The 12,356-nt window shown below is 34.1% G+C and overlaps 1 protein-coding gene across 18 annotated transcripts in view; it reads right to left on the reverse strand.

The window, feature by feature from the left end:
- The window catches only part of RIMS2 (regulating synaptic membrane exocytosis 2), a gene marked incomplete at both ends in the record, with an annotated part of 444,787 nt that overhangs the window by 167,801 nt on the left and 264,630 nt on the right, over positions 1 to 12,356 (reverse strand). For 16 of the 18 annotated variants that reach the window (XM_084219774.1, XM_084219771.1, XM_084219776.1 and 13 more), the window contains one exon: positions 711 to 779. In XM_084219774.1, the coding sequence (XP_084075900.1) occupies positions 711 to 779 (69 nt within the window). Of the gene's footprint in view, positions 1 to 710; positions 780 to 7,766; positions 7,794 to 12,356 lie in introns of all 18 variants that reach the window. The other 2 variants (XM_084219769.1, XM_084219759.1) reach the window with 1 other exon arrangement.

A 12,356-nucleotide genomic window follows, 5' to 3' on the forward strand; every position in this document is an offset into this window, starting at 1 on the left:
GGCTGCCCAGGGAAGGGGGGGAGTGACCACTCTTGCAGGCATTTAACAGATGTCTGGGTTGTGGGATTCAGGGCCAAGGCTTAGCAGTGGACTTTGCAATTCTAGCAGTTAGACTTGATCCAACCTAAAAATGTCCATGATTCTTAAATATATTCTCTGTTGTAGTCATCAAAAGTATATGGTTATGATTTTATTGTTTTCAGCAATGATTATTTTCTATCTGGTATTATCTTTTCTCTTAGAAGGGGAGACATACTCTTTGACATGAAAACTTTTTTCTCCAATGGGCTTCATTCCAATACTTAGTGAAACAGATTATCTGCTGTCTCCTGTCCTGGCTTAAAGGTTCATGTTTCAAACCTTTGGCAGTGTTATTATTCCATCATGATATTTTACAGGATATATCAATATATGTCTGTCAAAAAAAAATTAACTGAACATTTCTGGACATGTATTAAAAACACTACCTTTATGCTATTTGCATTGTTATACAAAAGCAATAAGGGCATTCACACACTGACTTTTTTCCCCTATTAGTAATTTTTGAGATTAGATATGCATGATGCATAATATTTATTTTGTGTCTCTTAGAAAAATATATACTCAAGTTCCACTTATTTTTCATCAGAAAAACATTGCAAAATTCATAACAAATTATAAATAAGAAATATTTCTACTGAACTTGGAGAAGTAAATTTAAACATTAGTACCTGAAACAACACCAATTCCATCATCACAGTCATAATCAGAGACTTCGCTGTCACTGATTCTTTTGGATCCTGGAAAAAGAAAAGACATGTATCATCTTCCTTCCTGTAAGTTAAAACTATCCTCTGTCAATAATACATAAATTAATGTATGGATTTCATACTATACCATGAAGCATTAACATCAGCATATAAAGGTAATTATTCATATTATAATTGTTGAATATATATGTCGGCACCAATTATTTCAGCTAAATCTTAAAAGTAATATAATATCAAATGCTGAAATACATCTCCACAACATTGCTTTTATGAAATATTTTTATATAGTTCATATTAATTCCCTATACACAGATATTTGTATTCATTTGGTACAGAACTGGCATCACACTGTTATATACAAGGCACCATCCCCCCCCAAAGTCTCTGAATAACAGAAAGACTATTAACAGGAATAATATTAAATGCTTCTAATAGTTTTTTCAAGTTCTTAATAAGGATTATCAGGAGAAAAGGCAGCTTCACACATATAGTGTGCCATGGAACACAAGCAAACTTTTAAATTTATACCTGCCAAAATATCTAGAGCTGAATTGGCAAAAGCAGATTCCACTTCCACAATTAGAACCCAAATGTAGGGCACACATGAAAAGTAAATATGTCAGGTTTTGTTCAGCCTAAATTTACTTCAGTCTTCTGTGGCATATTTAAACAGTATTTGATTGCTGTTATCAGGGTTAAACACTGGCATGTGATTCATAATTATTCACTTACTTCTTTTAAATGTGAAAAAAATCCCTGTTTTTCAGCAAGATGGTGTGTCTATTTTAAGTTTCTGACCATCTTAAAATGGATAATTAGAAGGCAGAAACTTTAAATGTCACCACACCTCCAATCACATGCAAGATTTTTTTTTCCTGCCTCGGGACAATTTTTCTGAAAAATGTAGACACAAAAATATCAGTAAGAAAACTTGGAGTTAACCTGAAGAAGCCCAGGACAAAGCAGGCTTAATGCTCTATCTGAGTGATGGGCAGAGAAGGATGTCTACCCTCCTTTCCCAGCAAAAACTGGGGAGCACATGTACTTAGAGTGGTTTTGACAAAAAGAGAGTTTTCAATTTCTAAAGAAACTTTAGAAACTATTTGAATTGTAAGAACCGCTGTCATTTCAGACTGTTGAACATCCTACTCACTAGAGTATAGTGGAAGGTCTTTCTTTAGCAGAAAGAGTGTGCTTACAAGATCTGAGACTTCTCCTAAGCCGTCCTCTTTACAATAAGTAATCAACTTATTCTCCACAAATTCATATAATTTCACTTTTGGTCACAGAATTCTCTTGGCCTCTGTAATATTCTATGTCAGTAAATTCTGCAGTTGGATAAAGCATTGTGTGAAATCAACTTCCCTATATTTTGTTTCTATTATATCATTTCAGACAATGCCCTCCAAGCTTTTGTATTCTGAGAAACATGAATCAGCATTCTGTGTTCTGCTAGAGTTATCTCTTTAGTTTGAACTTTTTTTGAGCTGAAATATCATTCTTTGGTTCCTTCACACATGCAAACCTTTCCAAATTTCTGATTGTTCCTGCTGCATTTGTTTGTACATTTTCTATTTCTTCTGTGCCTTTTATGAGAAGTCAGAAGTCACTGCAGCAATTAAGATGTGGGTGCATGAATTTGTAATCCGGACTGCAGACTATTTCTTTGAGGATAAAAATTTCTCAGTTTAAAACTTATTCAACTAAAAAATGGTGCGTGATACGTGCAAATTCTTAGAAAACAATTTAGCCAGACAATACTTTATGCAATTTCAGTAAAGAAATTTTAATTGTCTTTATTTAATTGCACCAGAGGTTGATGCTTTCCTCACAAATAGGAAATTAAAATTAGCTCAGGGAAAGTCATGCAATTCTTATATGGTAGCTCAATTTATTACAAAATTTTAGAAATAGCCATGCTACAATGGGTAGGGGACAAATATTTTTGAATTCAAGAACTAACAAATCTTACTCAAAAACAAAAAAAAATTACCAGCAAGTGATGACAATTAGCACTCAAAAAAAAAAAAACCAAACCCTAGAAGATGAGGGCAGAAATTAAGGAAAAGATTTCGACCTCCTCTGATTATTTTCTTAATTATAGTATTACAAAGGCCCACTCTCTCTTTTTCCCCAAAGAAAGGATCCATTCCACCTGTGATGCTGTCCCTGTTGCCATTTCCAGGAGAAGCTTCTAATTGTGTAGTGATACACGTGCCAGTGAGCAAGAAGGATTAGTCTCCATTCTTCTTAGCCAGTGATTCAAATCCAGGTCCATTAAAAGAGGACAATATTTGTGACCAAGCACTAAGCAAGAGAGCCCCACTAGCAGGCTGGGCTTTGGCTGGGACCTGAAAGGCAAAAGGCCCCAAAGGGAGTGCAAAGCAGTGGGATTCTGTCTTTTGGTAGCCTGACACTGATCTTGCAGTGGGCTTGTGGCTGCTGTGCAGAGATGCCAATAATGTTACTCAGACCCTGACAGAGAGGGGATTGTGGAGTGGGAAGATGAGGGCAATTGAGTTTGTTGATGCTCATCACGTGGCTGCTTGGAAAGGTTTTCATCATGGAAGATGTTAAAAGGCTGAATCAACTATGATTTGAATAGATGTCATTTACTCATCAACTAATTCATTCTTATGAATGAATCTAATTAATTACAACCGAGGTTGCTTTTTATTTCTGTTTATATTTACAGCTAAGTACATCTGCTTTAACATATTTTTAGAATATTATATTCTGTATTCAGGAGGAGATATTTGCATCTTTGAGGATGAAAATAGTCAGCTGTTGTCACAGTGGGCTCTACACTTCCCAGCTGTGTAGCTAAAATTATATATTGTTGTAGTCACAGGATACATCTGGCAGAAAAGAGAGATTAGGCTTCAACAGAGCACAGGTATAAAAGACAAGGTTCTCTCTCTCTCTCTTTCTCTCTCTGTCTTCTCAAGACACATCCACCTGTTCCAGAATCCCCTAATACCTCAGCTCCACATCATCTTCCAGGATCTAGAGATTCCAGCTTCAGGGAAGAGCCAGTGCAAGAAAAAGTGAACAGGCCAGGATTGAGACCTGCCCAAAAGATGGGAGTAGAAAAAGAATAAAAGTAAAGGAAGAAGAATAAAGAAAGGAAGTAAAGGAAGATTTCAGTGATTTCTCCAACTGTCTTTCTCCAACTGAAAAGAGGAGAGTTTCTTGTAACACCTGACATCCTTAAATATGAAAGCTTGAACTGTAAGATGAGATATGAAGCTTGTTTAGCTCAGATCATCCACTCCATCTCCTCAAGCTGCTACAAGCCAGCTCTAACTACTAACAGACTTAAACCAATTGAAAAAAACAATCACGTTTAAGTAATATTATTCATTTCCTTACAAATGCAAATTTAAATGCTAGTAAAGAAGTCAGAAGAAATGTAAAGCAGAATTAATTACTTGGTTTTATCTTTGGCTAACAATTTTTTCAGGAAGGGGGAAGGAAAGCAATGCTATATCAATTAAATGTGTAATGTCAAGAACTACTGCCTGGAATACAGAATTTCTGCAAAAGAATCAGATTATACATATTTCAAACATCTTCCATTAATTTCAGAAACGGAACAAACTAGAAAGTGCACAGGTCAAAATCTTTTATTAAAGCAAGTATTTGAAATGTCAGTATAATTGCTAGCAGATCAGTTTAATAGTTCTTGGAATTTCTGCAAGAGTGATTTCATCTGCTTTATATTAATTTTAGATGGTACTTTTCTTTGTAACCTATTGACAATGTAAATGTGAAGATTTAGGCATGTGTCTCACTTTACCCATGTCTTTTCAAAGTACTACTTCATTAAGTAATTTGGACCACTGACTACAAAAAAGAGAAAGAACAATTCATATCTTATCTGTGAGAGGGGACATTGAAGCCGCTCAAAAATTATTGCAAATTAATATTGTGAAAGAAACTGTTATTTAGTATTTAGTTAATATCTTCAACTCTTTGACATATACATTATACAATATGGTCCAAAAATCAAGAGCAAGGAGTTTAAGTCCATTCTTACATAAATTCAGAATTCAGTAAAAATCTCATATTCCAGGATACAGTCTACACTAAATGAATGCATTGGTGCCAATGGTTTGCCTGTAGTTAACTTTTTCTTCAATGCCATTCCACTAGTATGCAGTTTATTTATAAAACTTTATTGGAGGTGTTATTCACCTTTTGTCTGATAACTGGGCAGTAATAGATGGCAAATACAGACTTTCAAATCCCTTCCACCCATATTAACAATTATTACAGCTAGGGACAGAAGGCAAAATAGATCCCATGCTATTGTAACCCTCAAAAATGCCTTAATTCAGCATAGCCCCAGGGAAAATACTCCATTTAGGAAGTTTGGGTATCAATAAAACTTTTTAGGGGAGAGTTTACATTGGGGACACTGGAAAACAAATTCCCCATCAGAACTCCTCAAAGTTCAGCATCCTCCTGCCTTTCCACACCTCCCTAACTCCTTCCCTGCAATGCTGCTCAGGCTGCCACCTCACCCAGCATGACAGCTCTGTGAGAACATGTGCACAGCAGAACTGGAAGTTCACAGCACTTGCAGGATTGGGGAAAAACTCTGTCACCTAAAAATGATTAGGAACATTATTTTCAATTTCAATTCAGCAAGTAATTCTATTTAATTTTTTTCTATTTGCATTTTTACTTTCTATTACATGTAAAATGCATTTATAATACAGTAGTTTCTTAGTATAAAAACATTTCAATTTTTCATCTTCAGGGATGCAGTAATGTAAAGAAAAAAAAGAGGTGTTCCATTCCATTTCATTAATGAAATAGGGTTTTTTTGTAAACTTTTCATGGGATGCAGTGTTGGTGGCCATGGAAAGCTTTAACAACTTCTAAATAAAAAAAAATGGGGACAATTGAAAAAAAAGGTTTACAGAATATTCTTTGGTTTTCCCAAACCTGTCCATGTTTAAAAAGCATTTGGACAATGTATTTAGTAACATACTTTGCTTTTGGTCAGCACTGAATGGTTGGGCTCTTGACTAGATGATTGTGGTAGGTCCCTGCCAACTGGAATATTCTATTCAATTTCACCAGAATCACATTTCCCTCCATAGCAACACTTTAAATAACTGGAACTCTCCCAGATGAATGAAATCATATGCAAACAAAAATATTTTCTTACAAAGCGACCAAAATCTGTGGAGGGCTCCAAAAAACCTTCTGCCTTCCACATGACAACTGAAGTTGGCACACAGCTTTTCTTCACTCTCTTATTAATGTACAGAGGAAATAATACAAAATACCTTCTGTGCTTCATATATTCCCCACAGACATTTCTGACAGACCTCAAGAGAAGATTAACACAGGAGGTTCAAAGCTCTACTAAAGTGCGTATGACCAACAAACATAGTTTTCAAAATGAACTAGGATAGGGGATAGAATGAGAAATAAAATTAGTGTGAGTCAGCCTAAATACAGAAGAAAGTACCAAATTTATGGCTCAGGAATTCTGTGCTTTTCTTGTGAAGAAAAAAAAAAAAAAAAAAGAAAAGGAAAAAGAAAGCAGACCAGGCTCCCAATCCTTAAAATGTAGGAAGCTTTTACAAGGTTTTGTGGACTCCCTGGGGCAACCAAGGGTAGTGAAGCAAGCTTGCAGTTCCCTCCCTGGAGCTCACAGAAGGCCTTCACAACCACTTAAAGTTACTTAGCATAGCCTGCATTTCTTCTGTGTTCAGAGCTGACATATAAGCACCCCCAAAAGAGTCTCATAACAACTGTTTTAAGAATTTGCTCTCTGATATTCATCCAGCCTGTGCCCAAGGGTCCTTTGTGTGAGCTAATTTCTCATGCAGTCCTGTCTCCATGTCAGTCTGTCACTTTATCATCCTGCACATAATAGTGGGGTTTAGAGGCTTTCAACCAACTACATCTACACTGACAGAGGAGTTTAAATATCAAATTCTTTTAAGTTCCTACAGGTCTTTGAAAATGGTTAGTTAGAATAGGATAGATGAGAAAGATAAGAGAGAGAGATAAAACTTCTGGATGGAAGAGAGAGATACAAACTGGAAGTCTTTAAACAAAAAGAAATTTTATCAAGATAAAATTTGCACCTAATCCACATGCATGTAAGCCCACAGATGCCAAACCAAACTTGGTCTCTCCCCATTCAAAGATATTGTAAAACATGAGAAGAATGTGGGATTATTTCAGGAGAGAAAGGAGTAGAAGAAATATGGGAGACGGACGCTAGATGTAATGGAAAATGGATTTTATGAGTACTACTCTCAAGAAAGTTCTGCCCTAAGGGGGTTTTGCTCCTCTCCATCATGGTATGGATCTATTTTCATAACAATGTGAGTTTCATTTTTTAAACATAACTAAAAGATAATTAGTTGAACCAATTCTCAAAGAGATTCCAATAATTAAAACTGCAAAAACTGCGAAAAGTCCCAAATGAAAAGCACTACAAAATTTAAGTTGGTAAAAACTGTATGTTATTAATATACTTATATTTAATTAAGACAAATTCCTCAGATAGAGCTGAATTTGTAATGGGGATTTATATCAACAAGAAACTGTAAAAATATATACCAGTGTAAATACTGATTTTGCCAGTACTTCACTTACCCCATGTCTGTATTCTAAATATACTTACACTAGTTCTCAAACAGCTGTAAATAATAGCATTCCTTTTAATCCAGTTTAAGCAAGATAGCATTTTCCTAGTATAGTTAATAAAGCTCACTACAGCTTTCCTACCATAGCTCTACCTAAAATAAAGGCAAGCAAAGCAAGTATGGTGTTACAATATTGCTCCAATATCAATACTGAGACATTAAGAATAGAGAAAGAAAGCCAACAAAAGACCTATTATTGAAAAGCAGACAAGAAAAGCCAAAGAACTTTTATGCAATTTAGTATCTGCACAATAGGTAGCAAAAGCACACCAATAAAATATTAAATTAAATTTTGCACATATATGGAAGCAGAAGCATTTCTGGCATGCTGAAAATTTACCTGAATTATATGAATATAAGCCTTTATCTGGAAAAAAAATATTGAAATGAAGTAGCATCAGGGAAAAATACATGAAGTAACACATGTAACAGGGATGATTAGAACCTTAAATTTTTTTCTAATTGCTGCCAGAGATAGAAGAATTTGAAAGTGTAAGCCACACTCCTTCAAAATTATAAAACTCAAGCAGCTAAGAGAAATTAAACCACAAAAATGCCAATCACTTCTGGATCAACAGCCATAGAGATCTAGTAGAGCAATTTCAGTCATTTCCAATTTTGAAATACAATTGCATATTTCACTATAAGTGTTTAACTTTTTAAGGGGGAAATGCATATTCAGCTAGGCATAGAATATGAGCTACTACCCTTAAAAATATTGCACGCTTCTGTTGGCACTGCAGCTCTAGCAGAACTTTCCCAAGATGCAGTTTTGAGTCCTACTTTAAAATTAACAGACTCGGAAGTGATATGCCAGTCAATCTTCTCCCTCCTGCTAGTTCTTGATGTGGTAAATGTGAACATACATGAGAACCTTGATTATATACTGTTGTTACCACTGAAGTTTAGAATCCTGATATGAGCTCAATGATTAAATGCTTGCAATACCTGATTTATAGTTTCCATTCCTAAAGTCTGACTGGTTTATGTATTTTAGCTTTCCAAACAATCATACCAAGTTTTCTAAACTGAACCAAAGAATAGGATGTGGACATCTGGACAATTCTGGAAGCAGGAAATGTTGATTGCATTTGTAGATTTTGAAATATGACTTCCATAAGATGTCATAATACAAAGAAGGCAGGAAGCCAGAATAACATTAATAATATCTTGTCATTAGCAAGATTTTAAGAATATTTTTATTCCTTGTAGATGAAAATCTCACAGACATCATACTAAACAGAAAAGAGTGCCAGTCTGTAAGTAAATGATGCATTTCAGATAATAGGATATGACAGTGTTAGAGAAAATTTCAATTTCTTGCCAAATGGTGCTGTTAATGGATTCACTGGATGACTAAGTGCCTTCTGGCAAGTCACACTTTTTCTGACATCCAGGTACTAACTATTTTAATATGTGGATCATATTACTAAATCACCTACTACTTACACTTTCTAACTCTCTATATTTTCAACTTTGGTTTCTTGATAAATGTAATATATTTTTATGTCTCAAACCCAGAATTCCATTAGGCAATATAATTTTAAAGTGAATTATAGGGTTTTTTTCAGCATCACTTACAACCTTTTAGATGTGATTTATTGTGGAACTTCTCTAATATTTGAACTCCTTAATACTAATCGTTTCTGGTTATGAACTTCATTTAAAAAATGACAATTATTTGGCTACAAAAAGATGAAGAATGCAGTTTAGAGACTTTGCCTAGTTTACACTGACAACATCAGGTCTTACTCAAGACTGAAGGTGGAAGCGTGCCATGTGCCCACAAAAAAAATCTATTAACACAATGTAGAAATTATTCATCTAGTTAAAAATTATGGGCTTTCTGAATTTAACTGCTGGATAGATCTTCAAAAGCGTAGAGCTTCTTGAAGAGCACAGGAATATAAAATTAGTGTGATTATAATGGGATTGAGGACCAAGAAAGCAATGTTTGTTTCTAAATGGTCACAGCACATTAAGGAAGAAGTCAGAATAGTATTAAAACCATCTAAAAACTTCATTACACAACAGAAGAGTAGTTTAATAACAGGATTTAATCAAGTATGAGAGAAATAAAGCAATTCTCTTAAACTGCTTCAAAACAGGCTTTTAAGTATTTTTGTAGTTTAATTACAATTTAGTAAATTAATATTTTAAATTAGTTTCTTTTATTAGAAAAAGAACAATATTTTGCTAGTTTAAGGCCTTTTTAGACATCCCTGTATCATGTTAAATACCTTTTAATTAAAGTATTTAAGAAACCATAGATGTACAATAAAGTATAATAAATAAATAATAGATGTACAATAAATACAATACTGGTATATATATCCATATTCTGTGAACAAAATATCAATGCATGCAAGCAAAGATAACATGCCCAAGGCCTATGCTCCATTTAAAGAAAGAGAAAAACTGAGGAAGAAGCATGAAAGAGAAAATTAGTTGTCATTTTGGCTCTCTAGGGTAAAATTCATATAATAAATTAATCATGGCCTGTGCCACTGACCATAAAATGCTCCATATTATAATTTGGGAAAAAAGTCTCTGCTGCGTGTGTCCATGAAGTACAATTCACTTCCCTACGAGTGAACAGCATTATCAACATTTCCTCAAGTCAGGTTCAGTGAAAATTATCGTGCTGACTTCCCAAACTCACAACACACCAACAGGAAATGGCTGATTCAGCAGGACCCTGGTTCTGCAGGGAAGTGAGCCTCTACAGAGCTCCCAGGAAGTGAATCATTTTCAGTGGAAGAAGACTGGCCATCATTTCACAGGGGCTCGTATTTCTCAGATTAAGGTTTCAGATACATTTGTAATTAATTATTGTTAAACTTTAATGATTTTGGTACTATGAAATGTATATCTTGATGTTCTACAATATAGAATTGATACCTTTACCATTTAAATAATGGAAGAGAGGGGTTAAATTAACAGTTATGACATTCCTCCTTGATCAGAAGGTAAAGCCACAGAACATTCAAAAACTAAAAACTGTCAGCACTCAGCAATGACAAGTCCATCTAAAAATGTTTTTCAAAAATGAATAAGCAATGGGATTATTTATTTTTAATTCAGTCTATCAGTTTGATTTTTTCTAGTCAGATTGATTAATTTTTATCATGTTAAGGTCTCAGCATTGCTGCAGAAAATACAGTCTGATGGAAAAATGTACAAAGTAAAAAACTGAAAAGATGACAAAATTTTTCATGCTACTCAAAACACTTTGTTTTTACATTATAGATTTTCTTTATTCCAAAAAAATGAATACTGTTTGAAAAAAAAATAAAGTTATATATAGATTTTTGCACAATAAATGCTGATTTTTTAGAACATAACTATACTCAAATTTGTCCAGAGAGTTTAAATTCTCATTACTGTAATTTTTCTCCCTCCAGGTTTTTTATGGGCCTCCAGATTTTTTATGGGAAAATCATGAAATTTAGTGAATGGAGTCACTGATTAATTTGATTTTAAAAGTAATGAAATTCCCTTTACAAGAAAACTACTCTAAAGTTTGTTTATTTACATTTATTTTCATTTTGATTTTTTCCTGGCCTTCAGATCTTGGGAAAAATAAATTTTGGACTTCTATATGTTGATTTTCAAACACTGCAATTTCTAAAATCTTTGAGATCTTGTTCATAGCAGAGTTTATCTCCCGTAGATTTATTATTTTTCCCTTACTGAGGATGCTCAAAATATAATTTTTTTATTTTTCAAACCATACTATAAATTCTCATGGTATTAAAAAACCGTAGAGACCTGGGGCTGTACAGACCTATGCTGCAGCAAGAGACCTGAAAATGTCTGGGTTTATTGCTATATCCACATTTCTTCTCATTTGCACACTTAGCTGTTACCTGCACTGCACATTGCACTCTCTGCGGGCTGCAGATCAGTAATTCAGAGAGCTTTGTTTAAAAGCTGCAGAATCTGACTTAGAAAACAAGTGTCAGTCACTTTTCAATCCTAAGTATTTAGGGAAGCCTTAAAATACTTGGAGTAAAACAAAATCTACTTCTGAAACAAATTCAGCATCAATATAAAACTAAAATACAGTTGTTCTTCAAAACATAAAATAACCCCATATTCTTTCTCAACTTATCAGCTCACACTGCACAAATGTTCACATTACATGGCTATAACTGTAAAAGATGGAATAAGAGTGCATCATAGCCAATTTGATTTCTGTCTCTATATTCTGGGCTCATGGAGAGGAACCAATTTTAGATATACAATCCCATGGTATAAACCTTGTTTGATTTCTGTATCATTTCTCAACAAACAAAAATACTAACAATAACTTGCACATCCTAATAACCATGGACACAGCACCCAAAGCACATTCAATTTTGTATATATTCTCCAGTAAGATTCTTGGATAATGTGAGATGGAAAAATAGCCTACCAAAAATGGGAATTCCTAAATATTCTCTAAAATTGTTTTTAATTTTCTGGTTACAATCTTTTTCAAAGGCAATATAAAAAAGAACTTCAGTTTAGCTGTAATTCTAATTAAGATTCTCTGGAATTCCGGGTATATAGCTGATTTTATGGTAAATGTTAGAAAAAATGAATTTTAAAAACTCACTTTGAAAGCTGAGCACAATAAGTAAAATAGACCTACTCATTACCCCACATTTCTCATACGAAAAATCTTAAAATATACTCATTGGATCAGGTTATGAAAATCTCAAATATAATTAGGTGAAAGAGCTAGTAAGTCATAATCCTGTGTTTTATATTAGTTCCAGTTTCTAAGTAGATGTCTGTCAAAAAGCACAAAGGAGAAAGTATGGGAATGATTCGTTCTCACTAGGAAGTTAATGGAATGTATGGATCAGAGGACTGGGAAAGAGAAGGTGGACAACTGACTTAGATCAGTCTGTACCACAACACACTACCCACTCAAAGATATTGA

This window comes from Fringilla coelebs, assembly GCF_963513975.1.
Source record: "Fringilla coelebs genome assembly, chromosome: 1".
In the NCBI taxonomy this organism is placed as follows: domain Eukaryota; kingdom Metazoa; phylum Chordata; class Aves; order Passeriformes; family Fringillidae; genus Fringilla; species Fringilla coelebs.